Below are 17,690 nucleotides of genomic sequence, written 5' to 3' on the forward strand. Positions count from 1 at the left end.
CTTTAGAAGAAAGAAAAAGATTTGTTCCGGATTGCCCCACAGTGCAAAATAAGTAGTTGAATTTTACAAAAAGTGTCATGGTGATGAGGATAATGGCGAAACTATAAAACGCTCTTAGGCTTTGAATAACAGAGTTGGAAGAGACCTTGTAGGTCATCTAGTCCAACCCCCTGCTCAAGTAGGAGACCCTACACCATTTCTGATAACTGGCTGCCCAGTCTCTTCTTGAAAGCCCCCAGTCATGAAACTCCCACAACTTCCGAAGGCAAAGCTGTTCCATTGGTTGATTGTTTCTCACTGTCAGAAAATTTCTCCTTATTTCTAGGTTGAATCTTTCCTTGATCAGTTTCCATCCATTGTTCCTTGTCTGGCCTTTTGTTCTGACCAAGGCTTCCTGAGACCATAATTAAGCACACGCTTAGTCCAAATAACTCTTGTTTTATTTCAACGCTGGGAATTATGTTCATACCCAGCCCCGCAATGAGTCCCAAACAGTCCCTCGAGATAAGCACCCACCTTTCTCTTCTTTGAATTGCTGCCAACAACTAAAGTGTCAAATTAACTGTAAAAAGCCAAACGGAGTACAAAATCCACACAGAGCTTCAAGGTTTAATCTGAACAGAACGAACAACGTTGCTTCCTGCAAAGGTTTCTCTACCTTTGCCTGTCCTTTATACCTTAGGGGAGGGGCAATCACCTCCAAGCCTTACTTCTGAGTCGTCCTTTTTGTCCCAACTGCTCTTGCCTTATAGCAGCTCTGTGCACACACGCACTGGGAACAGGCTCCCCTTGCTCCTCTGCCTCGCTGCTGCCAGACTCCGGAGGCTCCGGGGTCAGCATCCCACTCCCAGATGGTCCTGGCCCCATCTCTGCATAGGACGCAGGACCCTTGTCCGAGTCTTCCCCAGACTCCCGGACTGGTCCCCGTTCTTCCCCACTGTCCGATTCCACTGCCATCTGCATAGGCTGCCGACGAACCACAACATCCTTCAAGTGCTTTGGAAAATAAGTTCTTTGTGGCAGCCCCTCAAATGCTACTACTATCATGTCATCCCTAGTCCTTTCTTTTCTCTAGACTAGCCACGTCCAATTCCTGAAACCTTTCTTCATATGTTTTTGTCTCCCACAGCAGGAGAGGGGGAAAAAGCTGCAGGCCCACAGACTTTGGCTCTGCAAAGGTATTTATTATACAATCGAATGGGCCAAAACCCTTCTGGATGGAACCATCGTCTTCTGTGGCTCTGAGGATTTTTCTCTTGTTTTTCTTAGATCATCTTCCTTCACGTATCAGATCTTTGCTTTTGGAGATAAAACGACTCTCTGTCCTTTTGAGATTCAGCTGCAGCCTCTTTGTGCAGTTCAGCCTCTAAATATAAATATAAATATAAATATAAATATAAATATAAATATAAATATAAATATAAATATAAATATAAATATAAATATATATATATATATATATATATATATATATATATATATATATATATATATATATATATATATATATATATATTTCTGTCCTGTTGGAAACTACGCCGGAGTTAGAAAGATAAAATGGCCGCCGAAAGGCCAGCAGGATTGGGAGCCGCTGCCTTTGAGGAGGGGACCAGCAATGTGTCGTGGAAAAGCACCAGGCAGAAGATCCTGCCTGAGGAAGCCATCACCTCTGACGTTCATCGCTTGTTCTTCCGGAATTTCTGCTATCAAAAGGCTAAAGGGCCCAGAGAGGTTTGCAGCCAACTCCACCAGCTTTGCCACCGGTGGCTGAAGCCGGAAAGGAGCACCAAAGCTCAGATGGTGGACATGGTGGTGTTGGAGGAGTTCCTGGCCGTCTTGCCCCCAGAAATGGAGAGCTGGGTGAGAGAATGCAGAGCGAAGACTTGTTCCCAGGCGGTGGCCCTGGCCGAAGGCTTCCTCCTCAGTCAAACAACCGATGAGGGGCTAGTAAAGAAGCAGGTGAGAGGTTTCATCTTGGCATGGAGCAGGGAGGTGTCAAACTCTGGTCTGTGTGGTGATTAGATCTGGCCCGCAGGGCCGCCCTGGAAACAATGAAGGCCCGGACTGCGGTGTCTCTGCCAGTAAAAACGGAGCTCGGGAGGGCTGCATGTGGCCCTTCCGAGCTCCGTTTTCGACTGTGACGGCCTCCTACAACCCTCTGCCAGCAAAAATGGAGTTCAAGTGTCAGGATTCTGGCAGTTACCCCAATTAAATCATGAGTCTCAAGCCAAACTTCTAAAACTTCAAAAGGATTTATTGGGAGTTAACATGTCCGGCACTGCCTGGATGTAGCCAACTCTGAGACACATCATTCATTGTCACCCTTGACCCTGGTTTTCCCCTCCCCTGGGTGTATCATAATTCATATTCTCCAATGGGACACATCCATAGCCAAGAGTCATCAATCATGTTCTCTAATTAGAATTTTGCATGGCAGAAACTTCAGTCATCTAGTTACTACCGTGTTTCTCACATAATAAGGCCGGGCCTTATTTTTTTTTGACCCCTGAAAAACCGGCTAGGCCGTCTTTTCGGGGGTGACTTAATTTCCCCCCCCCCCTTGCATCCTCGGGTGGGCGGGCGGCGACAGCTTGGATGTTCGGGAGACCTTCCGCCACCGTTAATTTACCTTCCCCTTGCTGCCGTGGCGTTACAGCAACGCCGCGGGCGTTTGGCGCAGCCACGTGCAGCCAGTCAGGGCTCCTCCCTGCAACCGGAGCCCTGAGGAGACACTTGGCTTCAGGCGCTCCTGTGGCCGCCTTCCCTTTGCCTTCGATGGTAAAGTGAATTATTTTAAAAACCTCCGCTCATCCTATCAGGGCCGTGCGAGCTGAGCAGAGCCGGGAAAGCAAGCCGCGGGTGTTTCCTGGTTCTGCCCAGCCCGTGCGGCTCTGCGCCCTGGCGGGATGAGCGGAGGTTTTAAAATAATTCGCTTTACCTTCGAACAAAGGAAGCGGCCACAGGAGCGCCTGAGCCAAGTATACCAACAACAAAAAGGCAAATCCTCAAGGTGGGCTGGAGGGGGTGGCTACGTGCCCCCGGGCTGCTTCAATGCAAGGTCCTGACTTGCAGCATCCTGCCGTTGCCGCCGCGTCCTTTTGCTGCCGCCTCCTCCCTCTCCGACTGCGAAACTCGTGTGCTTCGCCAAACGCTCCAGTGAGGCGAGCTCTTTCATACATAGAGAGAGGGGAAAGACGCCGGCGTGCTCCGAGAGGCTGGCTCTTTTCTCTAGCCGAGGCTGACATCTGACTGAATCTCTATCCCGCTCCTTTATCCTCACGACGGGGTCGGCAGTGACGCTCTCTGGTGCGGCCACCTCAGCTTGCCAGCCTTGCCCCGCTATGAGACGATACTGTGACAGCCGCTGCTGCCGCACTCCCTTCTCTTTCCTCGCCTCTCCTCCCTTCGCCGGCAGGAGTGTGCGCGCCTGCTGCCACTGCCGCCGCTCCTGAGGCCATCTGGGGCGGGCAGGTGGGAAAGCAAGCAAGGTGGCTGCGCTGTCTTCTTTTTCCCTCAGCGAAGCGCCGCCGCCACCGCCACCTGCGATGGGCGAGGAGGCGGTGGAGGCACCCGAAATGTCACCAAGGCAACGAGTGCCTCCCCGCCGGGCCCTCCGCTCATCCCGCCAGGGCCGTGGCAGAGCCGTGCGCGCTGGGGAGAACCAGGAAACACCCGCGGCTTGCTTGCCACGGCCCTGGAGGCACTTCCTGTCAGCCTCGGCTAGAGAAAAGAGCCAGCCTCTCGGAGCACGCCGGCGTCTTTCCCTCTCTCTCTATGTATGAAAGAGCTCGCCTCGCTCGGAGCGTTTGGCGAAGCACACGAGTTTCGCAGTCGGAGAGGGAGGAGGCGGCAGCGAAAAGGACGCGGCGGCAACGGCAGGATGCTGCAAGTCAGGACCTTGCATTGAAGCAGCCCGGGGGGCACGTAGCCACCCCCTCCAGCCCACCTTGAGGATTTGCCTTTTGTTGTTGGTATACTTGGCTTCAGGCGCTCCTGTGGCCGCCTTCCCTTTGCCTTCGAAGGCAAAGTGAATTATTTAAAACCTCCGCTCATCCCGCCAGGGCGTGCAGAGCCGTACGGGCTGGGCAGAACCAGGAAACACCCGCGGCTTGCTTTCCCGGCTCTGCTCAGCTCGCACGGCCCTGATAGGATGAGCGGAGGTTTTAAAATAATTCACTTTACCATCGAAGGCAAAGGAAGGCCCACAGAGCGCCTGAAGCCAAGTGTCTCCTCAGGGCTCCAGTTGCAGGGAGGAGTCCTGACTGGCTGCACGTGGCTGCGCCAACGCCACGGCGTTGCTGTAACACTACGGCAGCAAGGGGGAAGGGAAATTAACGGTGGCGGAAGGTCTCCCGATATGAAGTGCTCCACCAACGCAGGCAGCACCATATCCGGGCATGCAACAAAGTACTTCCTAACGGCAAGCCCCCCGCCATTCCCCCCCCCTTTCGCATGTTTAATATGGGCCTTAATTTGGGGGGAGGGGCTTAATTTGATTTTATGCCAATAAATCATGCTGGGGCTTCCTATTGGTGGAGGCCGTATTGTTGGAGAAACACGGTATCTTTGAAAAACTATTTATGTAATGCACTTTCGGTTTCCAAGCTGCCGCACTGCTCCCCCCTCCCTTTCTGTTGGCAACTGTAAAAAGACCCTAGAAATATTTGATGAGTTGACATTAGGAGGGCCGCGTGCTCTGTTTTTGCTGGGAGAGTGCTCAGGCAACCATAGCGACCCCTGACATGAGTGATGTTGAGCTGGCCACACCCCCTGGCCACACACACACACACACAGAGTTTAAACACAATCTTGATGTGGCCCTCAATGAAATTGTGTTTGACACCCCTGGCATGGAGTAAGAACAAGATATATAGCAATAGAAATAGCACTTAGACATATACCGCTTTATAGTGCTTTACCGCCCTCTCTTAGCGGCTTACAGAGTCAGCCTCTTGCCCCCAACAATCTGGGTCCTCATTTTACCGACCTCGGAAGGATGGAAGGCCGAGTCAATCTTGAGCCTGGTAGGATTTGAACTGCCAAATTACAGGTGACTGGCTGCAGAAGTAGCTTGCAGTACTGCTCTCTAACCACTCCACCACAGAGGCTCCTCTAATATCCTTGTTTTAGGAAATGCTTCGCTGTTTTATGACTTCAAGCAAATGGTTGAGTTTTCCCTCCCTATCTCAGCACTTAGGAAGGGGAAAAAACAACAACAGATGCACAGTTATAGAACAGGCCCAGCAGGAGTAGTTGGGAGAAAGATATTGACGTCCTGGTATTTCACAAATTAAGCAGGAGCCAGCAATTGAATTTCGTGAATTTTGTTGTATGTATACTGTGTCTATGCGTAGAATGACAATAAAGAATTCAATGTGCTACAGCTGCCCAAAAAGCAAATGCAGCCTTAGACTGCATCAATAAAGGTACAGGCTGAGAACACCAGAAATGATTGTTCTGCTTTACACTATAGCAGTCGGAGCACATCTGGAATACTTGCACTGGGTCCAGCTTTGATTGACACCATGCAAGAAGAATGCTGAGAAACTGGAAATGGGCAGAGAACAACAAAGTTTGAGGAGTTGAAGTTTAAATTCTAGAAAGAATACCGATAGCTAAAGATTAAGGCACGTTTCATCTAAAGAAGGGATGGAGGTGGAGAATCGTGGCAGCAGTCTTCCAAAACTTAGGGGCTGTTGAAGGGAAGAGGGTATAGATCAGTGGTGGCTAACCTTTTTGGGCTCCTGTGCCAAAAAGTGCGCGCGCACTGGCATGCCAGCACCCAGAATGCAATGTGTGTGCCCCCACGCCCCAAGCGCATCGCGCGTAATCTCCCCCTGCCACCCCCTTACCTGCACTGCACCTCACAGCTAATTTTTCGGCCTCCCAGAGGCTTGGAAAAAGCCTCTGCAAGGCTTTCCAGGAAGAATAATAGGCCCGTTTCGTCACTTCCGGTATTACAGGAAGTGACGAAACGAGCCTATTATTCGACCTGAAAGGCCTTGCAGAGGCTTTTTCCAAGCCTCTGGGAGGCTGAAAAAGGCCTCAAACCAGCCAAAAAAAATCGGCTGTGAGGCACGCAGTGAAGTAAGTTTGCCTGCGGCTCATGGGCCAGCAAAAATGGCTCTGCACGCCACCTGTGGCACGCATGCCATAGGTTCGCCATCACGGGTATAGATTGACTCTGTGGGACAAAGAATACTTTATATCTATCTTTACAATGGGAGATACAAAGTCAAAATAAAGGAGGAATTTCCTCCCTTTGAGAGCTTTTAAGCAATGGGCAGCCTGTCCTCTGGAGCAGGGGTCCCCAACCACCGGGCCCTGGACCGGTACCAGTCCATGGATCATTTTGTACCGGGCCGCCTATTTTGCTTGGGCGCCGCCATCTTGTTTCAACGGCGCTTGAGAAAGTGCTTCCGGGTGAGCTTGTTGGTCGTCGGTTGGAAAGCGGCGTTTGGGTGCTGAAGGAATCCTCGAAATCCTTCGTTTCATCGAAGAGGGGGGGGCGGCTTCGAACGAAGAGCCGTCCCGATGGCGGTGGAGTCTCGCGTTACTCAGGAGGAGATTAAGAAAGAGCCCGAAAAGCCCATCGACCGCGAGAAGGTACAAAGGAGGAGTTGAAGGTGGCGGAGAGAAGCGAGGGACAGTTGGCTGGCCGGTCGCTTGGCTCGCCTTGCCTTGGTCGTGTGTGCTGATGCTGGTACCGGTCCGTGGATCATTTTGTACCGTGCTGTGGTACAAAAAAGGTTGGGGGCCACTGCTCTGGAGTGGTGCGTGGTTCTATACCGGAGGTTTTCAAGTTAAGATCTGGGCAGCCATTTCAATCAATCAATCAATCAGAACAGAGCTGGAAGGGACCTTGGAGGTCTTCTAGTCTGACCTCCTGCTCAAGCAGGAGACCCGATACTATTTCAGATAGGTGGCTGTTCAGTCTCTTCTTAAAAACTTCCAGTGATAGAGCACCTACAACGTCTCTAGGCAAGCTGTTCCACTGGTTAATTGTTCTCACTCTTGGGAAATATTTCTTTAATTCCAGGTTGCTTCTCTCCTTGATGACTTTCCATCCGTTGTTTCTTGTCTTGGCCTCTGGTGCTTTGGAAAATAAGTTGGCCGCTTTGTGGCAGCCTCTCAAATAACTGGAATACTGCTATCAGGTCACCCTTAGTCCTTTTCTCTAGGTTAGCCGTACCTAATTCCTGCTATTCCTGTTCTTCATATTTATCTGCAATGTTTGAGGATAGACCTCCAAGATGCTTCCCAATGCTAAGAATCTGTGATTATTCTTCAGCAGAGGTCTCCAAACTTGGCAACTTTAAGACTTGTGGACTTCCACTCCCAGAATTCCTGCTCCAGTCATGTTAGCTCAGGAATTCTGGGAGTTGAAGTCCACAAGTCTTAAAGTTGCCATGTTTGGGGATCCCTGTTCTGCAACCCAAGCCCAATTCCATCCCAAGGATAGATAGAAGAGGCTTCAAAATTAGGGGTGGAGGAAAAGAATTCCATTCACCTTGTGTGTCCTCATCCCAGCTCTTCCATTCCCCCCTGCCCCAAATCTGGCTGGTGTTTCAGGTACCAGAAGCATTGACGGAGATGGTCTCAACACAACCCAAAGAAGGGGAAGATGTGTCCACTTCTTCTCAGGAGCATCTCTTTGGAAATGTCTCTGAAGAGGATCCACCTCAGGTCACCTCTCAATGTAAGTGAAGATATCTTATCCAGTAGAAGCAACGGAGCCATGGCTCCTTTCAGTCATGAACTCTTTTTTTTTTTAACAATCAAATATTTTGTCAGCAGGCAAGAGTGATGCTTAATCTAGATATATATAAAAGCAAAATGAATTAAAAATAAAGAAAAAAAATTCAAGAAGCAACTTTTTTTTTTTACCTTACCGCCGTTCTAAATTTATATCTATAAAAGCGAAATACCACTCATGCATCATCACAAAATCTCCAGAACCGTAAAGCCTACAAACTTGAAATTTGGCATGTATGTTCCTCTTGGCTTTTAGGTTCTCACTAAGAAAGGATTTTTCAAAATGACCATCAGAGCATTAGGATTTCCTATAGTATTATTATTAACACGCTCTGATGCTAAGGAGTTTTATTCCCCTCCCCAACCTGAAAAGAAATCTGTTCCAAATGCAAAACACAAGCAGAGGAGAGGAGTTTCGGTTTCAGTTTTAGTTTCATAGCACCAAGCAGCTTTCGCACAGAACAGTTGATCTTCTAAGCCATGCCCAGGCTCCTTGCTGTCACCTTCTTGCTCACACAGCAAATACTGTTTCAGTTTCCACACTGACAGGAAGCTAGCCAGAGGATAACAAACTAAGCCCGACTACATAGTCTACTAGTAGAATGATAAAGCTCTCCAGAAGACATTCACATGGCTTTAAAACATTCCATTTCCTGGACTTCCGGGTTTGTCGGCTTCGCTAGCGCAGGGATTTGCATCCTGCGCGATCCCTGCCGCTAGTCGTTTGGTGCCTCCGATCTATAGATCTGGAGGCTAAGGTTGCTACGAAGAAGCAGCCGAAGATAAGGAGGAGCTGGTGAGGGGTTTGGGGTGTTGCAGACCCCCTTCCCAGCCGGCAAAACCCCCTTTCCCAAGACGGTCGAGCGGCGGTCTGTAATGGCCGCCTCAAAGAAGCCGGCAGCTGGGTAAGACTGAGCAGGAGGAAGAGAGGAGAAAGTGGTAAAGAGAAAGTTTTTGTGGCTGACCCAGGACTTTAAGAGGCGTTTAATCCTGAGAACGATGGTTTTCTGAAAATACTTTGTTTCCAGAGGAGGATCTCAAGCGGCAAAACTGAGTGCTGAAAGGGAAAGTTTACTCTCCTTCCTTATGGAATCAACAAATGGCCATTGAGAAACCTGTTTTTTTTTTTTAAAAGGTAAAGACTTGGCTTCTTGTTATAAGTGGGAAGGAAGAGGACAAAATATATATATTAAGATTTTGTTGGAGGAGATGCCTTGAAGATCTTGAGACCAGAAATTAATTGCAACAAGGTTTTAAAATACAGATTGGAGGTTTTTTTCCTTTCCCTTTGATACCTTACCAGGAAGAGAAAGTGAGAACTTTGTGTTTTGTTTGGACGGATTGACTCTCTCTGGAATTTTGGGGAATTGCTCTAATTTTTGAAACACTTTGGTTGCTTTAAGAAGAAGAATAAAGAATGGCTTTATCTGCTGATGAACTTAGAGAATATGAAGAAAGAAAGGACGCTGTGAAAAGCCTTTCTCTCTAGAAATGGCGTTTGTTAATTATCAAAAAGAACAACAGATGGAGGAAATGGAAGAAGAAGGAGAAGAAGAAGAAGAAGACGCCATCTTCAATGAGTTTAAAAATTTAGTTAAGAGAGAAAGGAGAAAGAAAGGAAGGAAAATGAAGGACTTAAGATCTAAAAAAATACTTAAGAAAGGAAAAAATAAGATGCAAAACCAATTCAATGTTAATGTTACTGAGCAAAAGGAGAAAGGAATACAACAGAGAGGGGAAGTTGGAGGTAAAAAGGTTAGGTGGGATAAGAAAGGAAGGGAAAAGGGAGGGAAAAGCCACAAAGGTATAAAACAAGATGGGAAAAAGGAATTTTTTTAGGGATAAAGGGTAATGTATAATTTCTTTAAAAAAGAAGATTCTGCAAGGTACATAAGATAGTATGGTAGTATTTGTATTAGAAATAGAAAATTAGAATGTTATAAGAATCTGAAATGTTTAGTAATGATAGATTTTAAAATTTAACAAAAGATTAAAAGGAATGTTTAAAATATTGAGTTTAATTGAAAAGACTAATTTACTGTTGTTTTGATTTTATTATAAACTCATTATTGTAGCATTTGTTTCTTGAAATAGACAATTGGAAGGCTATAAGATTTAAAATTTAGATTTATTATTTAATTATATTAATTATTGTGGACTTACTATTTTTTTTCTTTAGAGACTAGTAGGTTGAATGTACTAAGCAGAATCAGATTGGGTATTAGGTGTTATTTTAAATATTAATTTAGGAGGAGGATAGAAAGGCATCATACCTTGATCAGGGATTTCAGGGAAATTTTTTTTCTTTACTTGCTGTAGGGAATGAGATAAATGGATAATTTGGAAAGAATGGACAAAAATATAAATATAATGAATTAAATTAAAATGAATTAAATAAAATAGAAATAAGAGTGAAAAGTGGGAGAAGTTATATGGAAGATATAGAATGGTAAATAAGATAGGTAATGGCATATAAGATGAGCACGAATTTAATTGAAGTCCATACAAAGAGAGGTAATCTGGGGCCAAACTACTTTCTTAAAAGAAGTTTTATATTTTTGTGTTTTGTGTGTCTATGTTTTCTTTGAGAATTACTAAAACCTCGGAGGAATGTTGGATGAGAATAATGTTAAACAAGACAGAGAGGAATGAAGATGATGGTTATAAACTGGATAAATATAGAAAATTAATAATAATTAATGAAATTGAATAAGAAAAAAGAAATAATGAGAAATTTGTTGAGAGATATCTATATGGTTATATTGAAATGGTGAAAAATAGAATTATGTTGTATAAAATAGTATTCTATCTGACTTGTAAAATTAATAATGGAGACGTTTGTGTACTTAATGGATAATGATGGTTTGTTTGTCTTTAAAATTAATAAAATTTGTTTCAAAAAAAACAACAACATTCCATTTCCAACACCTTTTTCTTGCTCGTAGGGAATGGAAAGGCGTCGGTGGTAATCCCTGAAACATCTCCTTTATGTGATGAAGCCGACACAGAATTTGGGACTCCACCTCAGGTAGGGGAAGATCCTTCACAGCAGGAAAAATTTGGGGTTGGGGAAGTCCCAAGTCCCTGTCATGGAAATTACAACAGTTGTTCTTTAGCAAGGAAAGGTAATGCAAATCAAAATGTGTTTTACTTGACCAGTAGTTATATTTACTGAAATGGAGGCAGCTGCATTTAGAGCATCAATGTCAACGTTTGAGAGGTGGATTAAAAAAAAATATCAGTAATATAACAGAACAACGGAATAAGAGTTGGAAGGAACCTTGAAGGTCTTCTAGTCCAACCCCCTGTTCAAGCAAGAAACCAATACCATTTCAGACAAATGGTTGCCCAATCTCTTCTTAAAAACTCCCAGTGTTGGAGCACCCAGAACTTCTGGAAGGAAGTTGTTTCACTGATTAATTGTTCTCACTGTCAGGAAATTTCTCCTTAGTTCTAGGTTGGTTCTGTCCCTATGTTTAAGAAAATGTGCCAGGGTTCCAGCAAACACACCCAACGGGATCAAAACTCCAAGACAAGCATATTCCTCCAAGCATAGATTTATTAGGCATGTCATGTTGGCACATCTGGGAAAAACCCGACTCTGAAGGACCCGAGGTTTTCCTCACCCAAATCAAACCCCAAAGTTCTTCCCCTCAGGTCCCACATCCTCGCATGGTCTAACCAGGTCGCAGCCGCCATCTTGACTGCCTTTGGTCCATGCTGCTCTGATGCCTGTCAGAGCATCCTCAGCTCCCACAGGAAAGAATATATGGGGCGTGGCACAAAGGCAACACAGTCAGATTATCAATAAGAGTCCCTTTATTATCTACAACTTTGCCCCCAATGTCCTGGTTACCTTCTGGGCTGGAGAAAAACTCTCCCAGGAACAGCCTTTGGCTGCAGGGAGTCAAGTCCAAAATGTGGTCAACAAAAACTGTAACTATGAGTCCAATCAAGGCAAGAGGAGGCAATTAGTCTGGCAGGGCAAGAGAAGGAATTCCAGATGTGAAGGCATGGCAAAATTCAACACGGTTGCAAAGACACCAGGAACACAGATAACTAAAGTCAACACAAGATAAACTCCCGTTTGTTCCCAGAAGACGCCACCTTCAGCCTGCATTTCTTTTAAACTTTTCCCAGATGTGGCTAATGAAGGGAATCAGGGCCCTTTCCTCCCCGTAAGCCACACAACCGACGTTGCTCTCTTCTCCATTCCTCCCTGCATGCCCTAGGATGAAGAGGGGGGTGGGCCTGGGTCTCTGAACTCCCTCTCCCCTGCTCTTCCCAGCTGGACTTTGCCCTTTCCCAGTTTCCTCCACAGCCAACGGAGCCACATTTCTGCTCCCTGTCAGCTGTTTGTCTTCCTCCTCAGATTCAGACTCTGACGGGATGACAGAATGTTGTTTTGGCTACACATCCCCAGCTATCTCTATCTCCCCCCCTCACGTTCCCACACTCCAACTGGCCCGGCTGTGGCAGCCCTGAAGATGCTCCCAAAATGGCTTCAGTCCAAAATGGCTTCAGGGCTGACAAAATGCCTATTTCCTCCATGGCCAACTTTGCTTTTTTAGGATGTGTCAAACGAAGAAGAGAACTGTCAAGAAATCCTTCCTGGGGCTTCTCTTAAAGCAACCTTTTCTCCCTCTTTCAGGGCTCAGTGTCCTTTGAGGAGGTGGCTGTGTATTTTGTGGAAGAGGAGTGGGAGATTCTGGATTCCCACCAAAAAGCTTTGCACAGAGAAGTCATGCTGGAAAATTCTCAAAACGTAACTGCTCTGGGTAAGGGCCCTTCTTTGCTCTGTGTTGGGTTCATTGGTGGAATACCTTTGTAGTCCGAAGTATTTGGAGGACATCTTCTAGAGAGAAGAAGGCATTCTGCTTATCGGTTTATTTTCCTTCTTTATGTGATGTTTATCACCTCAATCTACTAGGATAGAGTTCCCCAAACTTTCCGGATTGGCGGCCTGGAGGGGAGAAAGAGAGGATGGTTTTGTGGGAGGGGCAGGCGTGTCTATGCATGTGTGCATGAACATTGTTCACATGAGTGGGGTTGCGAGTGCCTGCAACAATGCGAAGTGAGCGGGGCTGCAAGCGCCCACAACCACACTCGTGTGAGTGGGGTTGCGAGTATCTGCAACAATGCTTGCACAAGTGGGGCTGCAAGCACCCGCAACAATGCGAGCGCAAGTAGAGCTGCAAGCACCTGGGACGACACTCGTGCAAATGGGGTCCACCATAAGGCTTGCATGAATAGGGCCGTGAGCGCCTGTGACAATGCTCGTGCCAGGGGCCCAGCACCTGCACAAGTGGGGGTGCGAGCGCTGTGATGCTCCTGGTGTTGCTCGCGCAAGTGGGGGTATAGGATCAAGGTTCATATTGTGCTGGCTAGACTCAGTAGACTTCTGAATTCTGGCCTGTCTTCTCTCCAATCCTCTTTAACATCTACATGAAGCCACTGGGAGAAGCCATCAGCTGTTTCAGGTGAAGTAGCATCACCATGCAGATGACATGACCCAAAGCAGGAAACTAATACAAGTCTTGACATAGTTGGCCATGCTCCTATCAATCAAGTCACATCGTAGCTCACCCATGACTATGACCAGGGTGAGTTATGGACTAGAACAGTGATGGCGAACTTTTTGGGCATCTAGTGCCCAAACTGGAATGTGCGTACAGGTGCGCCAGAAACCTGAAAACTAGCTGCCCAATGCACATGTGCACGCTAGAAACCCGAAACCCAGCTGGCTGGTGTGCATGTGCATGCAGGCCAGCTGGTCTTCGGGTTTCCAGCGCACGCATGCATCTTAGGCAGCTAGTGTTCGTGCGCGCCGGAGCACTGGAAATCTGAATACCAGCTGGCCAGTGCGCATGCGTGTGCTAGCCATCTGGTCTTTGGGTTTCCGGCACGCGGATGCTCATGCCAGCCAACTGGTCTTTGGGTTTCTGGTGCTCCGGCATGCACGAAGACTAGCTACCTGGAAAAGCAGCTGGCGATGACATGTATGCCCACGGAGAGGGCACTGCGTGCCACCTCTGGCATGCATGCCATAGGTTCGCCATCATGGGACTAGAACCTGGGACACTATGAGTTCCAATCTTTGCTTAGTCCACAAAACCAGCATCTTCTGCCAAACCTAGAATAACGTCTCCCCACTGTTTTTCTAGCTACCCGTTGTGTCTGTTTTTATGGTTCATTTGACCCGTACATGTAGCTAGCAGGTGATTCTAAGGACTTTAAACATTTCTTCTGGGTTTTTTTTTTTTGTAACTGCCTGCTTGCCTAAGCTGTGCACTCACCATCCTCTTTTAATGACCCCATAATCCCTTGTGAGGTGGTGTCTGGGCAACTGAATGGAGTTGAGTGTTTACTGGCCGGATGCCCTTCCTGTCACCAATGCAGAGTTTTATTTAGCAGATACATTCTCATTGTGCCCAGAGAGAGAAATATCTGCCTCTACCTAGGATCAAACTCACAGCCTCCTGATTGTGAGGGGAGAGCTTCATCTCCTGCCTAAGCTATGCATTATGAAGAAAAAATGTTGACCCTCACCATCACGCATATTATTTTATGGTTTCAGAATAGTTCCTTCTTCCGTGTGTATCAGTGGTATTATCGGTGGTATTCTATCGGTTCGGCCCGGTTCAATTGAACCGGTAGCAAAAAATGCTACCGGTTCAGCCGAACAGATATTTCCGATTATCAGTTGGGTGACCATCAGCTGTGCCATGTGATTTTGATTAGCTAGAAAGCAGGAAAACATCTGATTTCTTGTTTTCTGTCTAATCTAAATCACGTGGCATAGCTGATTCCCCATCCCTTGCTTCAAAATGCTTCTTTTTCCAGCGCTTCCCTGAGGCCCAGTAAGCCAAAAACGTGCTGCAAATGAAAAAAAGAAAGAGAAAGAAAGAGGAGGGGATGGGAGAAAGAAAGAGAGGGAGGGGAGAAAGAAAGAGAAAGAGAAAGAGAAAGAAAACGGGAGGGAGAGAGGGGAAAAAGGAGAGGAAGGAAGCTCCATAAATCTTGCCACTAGATCAAGGGTCTTCAAACTTGACAAGTTTAAGACTTGGGGACTTCAACTCCCAGAATTCCTGCGCTAACATGACTGGAGGAGGAATTCTGGGAGTTGAAGCCCACAAGGCTTAAAAGCTGTAAAGTTTGAAGACCCCTGCACTAGACGCAGCTTCAGAGGATGCTTTGAAACAGCACAGCAATCCAGGGCTGGAAGGTGCCTGGAGGTCATCTAGTCCAATCCGCTGCTCCAGAAAGTGAGTTTCTGTCTTTTGACCTCCCAGTCACATGACCAAATAGCCACGTCCACCAAGCTGTGCCTACAGAACCGGTAGCAAAAAAATTTTGAATCTCACCACTGTATAGCTTATTTTTTGTGGTAAACTTAATTCTATTTCTGCTCAAAATATTTTTTTCTCTCTTTTCCTTTGCCTTCTAAAGCGGCCTGCGAACAGGAGACAGAAAATTATAAGGAGGAGAGCGCAGCACGGTTGCGAACAGCCCAAAATGAAGCGGATGAAGAGACGTTTGAAAATCAAGAGGAAATGAACGGTAGTGAAACAACCTGCAATGTAAACGGAAGGCAGGATTCCTACCCATTGGGAAGCATGGAAGCGCACATCACCCCACGCGAAGAGTGTGGAGAAAGCGTCGGTGAGAGCAGTGACCTCATGAAGCACAAAGGAATCCACAGCGGGCAGAAACCGTACATCTGCGGGGACTGTGGAAAGAGCTTCTGGCAGAGAGCTCAGTTCAGGATCCATGAACGAATCCACACCGGGGAGAGGCCATTTAAGTGTGCCGAGTGTGGAAAGGGCTTTACGGTGAGAGGCCACCTTATCAACCACGAAAGAATCCACACGGGGGAGAAGCCCTTCAGGTGCATGGACTGCGGCAAAAGCTTCAGTCACAACAGTGCCCTTTCTCGTCACGAAAGGACGCACACGGGGGAGAAGCCCTTCAAGTGCACGGACTGTGGAAAGGGTTTCTGTCACGGAGGCAAACTTCGGATCCACGAAAGGATCCACACAGGGGAGAAACCGTTTAAATGTACGGCGTGTGGGAAGGGCTTCAGCATGACGGGACACCTTGCGAATCACGAACGGATCCACACAGGGGAGAAGCCCTTTAAATGCACGGACTGCGGCAAGAGCTTCAATCAGAACAGCAGCCTTATGACCCACAAAAGAATCCACACGGGGGAGAAGCCGTATCACTGCCTGGAGTGTGGAAAGAGCTTTAGTCACAACAGTGCCCTTACTCGTCACGAAAGGACCCACACCGGCGAGAAACCTTTCCAGTGCCCGGACTGTGGAAAAAGTTTCAGTCAGAACAGCAGCCTTATGACCCACAAAAGAATCCACACAGGGGAGAAGCCATATCGTTGTCTGGAGTGTGGAAAAAGCTTTAGTCACAACAGTGCCCTTACTCGTCATGAAAGGACCCACACCGGCGAGAAACCTTTCGAGTGCCTGGACTGTGGAAAAAGCTTCAGTCAGAACAGCAGCCTAATGACCCACAATAGAATTCACACGGGGGAGAAGCCTTATCAGTGTCCGGAGTGCGGAAAGAGCTTCTGTCAGAGTGGCCAATATATGATGCACAAAAGGATCCACACGGGATAGAAGCCAAATTCATGGTGTGCGCATACAACTTTATTCTGGTAGTAAATGTATGAAACAAAAGGACAACCAGAGAGAAGCCGTCTGGATGCTTGGAGTGGAGAAAGAGGAATTTTGCATCAAATGAAAAGTCAAGGGAGAAATATTTGAATATGTGATATGTAGAGTGATATTAGAGCACATGAGATAATCAGTGTAATTATAAATACATTGATGTGAGGGAAGGATTATAAAAGGACTCCAGATAGTGCTTGACTTATATGATGACATGGGGCATGGCACGATGGTATCATAGGCAGCTGGCAGTTCAAACCGCCCCTTTATTGCTCCAAATGTCCCCAGACGCTCCCAATGTGATGACCCGAGGTGTGACATAAAAATAACCAAGTCACAAAAATAGAAGAAAGTCCTTTTAATGCCTTCAACCTGGCTCCAACGTCCAGTTATCCTCGGCAGGATATCAAACTCTTAAAGGAAACAGTTTACAGAGGGAGTAAATGCAGTCCAAAAAAACCAACACACCACACTGAAGGAATTACTACGGCAGGCAAGGGTGATTAATTGCAGACTTCTACCAGATAACGCAGCAACCACAGTTGGGAGGAAGCCAAAACACAGATAAGCTCTGACAAGAATGCGCGCTTTGCTTCCAGCACCTTTGCCATGCACAGTTTGTCCTTTTAACCAGTCCTCCCAGCTGCAGCCCATGAAGGGGATCAGAGCCCCTTCCGCCCCCGTAGACCATGCTACTCACGTTTCTCCCTTATTCGCTCCTCCCTGTGTGCCCTAGGATGAAGAGGGGACGGGCCTGGGACTTCCTCTGAATGCCCATCTGGTTTGTGCCCTTCCCTAGTTTCCTCCACAACCTCCGGAGCCACACTCCCACTCCCTGTCAGCTGTTCAATCTCTCCTTCAGAGTCAGTCTCCAACAGGGGCATGACACCATGTTTCTGGCAAGTCCCAGAGCAGACTGATGACACACCCACCGACATACCTCAAGCAGCCTCTGGTTGCAAATAGCTATGCCCAATGCTGTGAGCACCACGGCTGCAAAGCAAGAAATCCAGCAGGGCAAGTTGAGGGGCCGAGCAATCAAAGGAACAAGGCAAGTATCCAGAAATCCAGGAAGAATGCAAGGAATTCAGGAAAGTTCAAACGTCAGCACTCAACACTCCATGAATTCAGCATTTGTTCCTGACAAATGCCCCTTCCCACAGCGTCTCCTTAAGTCCCAGTCCCCAGTTGTGCCTTGTGAAGAAGAGGGGCAGGGCGTTCTCCCCCCGAGTAGCTGGGTTAGTCTGCGCT

At 47.1% G+C, this 17,690-nt stretch overlaps 1 protein-coding gene across 1 annotated transcript; it reads left to right on the forward strand.

Moving 5' to 3' along the window:
- Positions 1–1,508: 1,508 nt before the first annotated feature.
- On the forward strand, positions 1,509–16,886 carry LOC148131958 (uncharacterized). The gene is made up of 5 exons (XM_087953849.1): positions 1,509–1,959; positions 7,573–7,699; positions 10,701–10,783; positions 12,407–12,533; positions 15,205–16,886. Exons 1-5 carry the CDS (start codon positions 1,558–1,560, stop codon positions 16,386–16,388), a joined length of 1,923 nt encoding a protein of 640 aa, XP_087809975.1. The 5' UTR covers positions 1,509–1,557; the 3' UTR covers positions 16,389–16,886.
- Positions 16,887–17,690: the final 804 nt, after the last annotated feature.

Source organism: Notechis scutatus, chromosome 2, assembly GCF_049901735.1.
Source record: "Notechis scutatus isolate UNSWTSFEM ecotype Mainland chromosome 2, rNotScu1.2, whole genome shotgun sequence".
In the NCBI taxonomy this organism is placed as follows: domain Eukaryota; kingdom Metazoa; phylum Chordata; class Lepidosauria; order Squamata; family Elapidae; genus Notechis; species Notechis scutatus.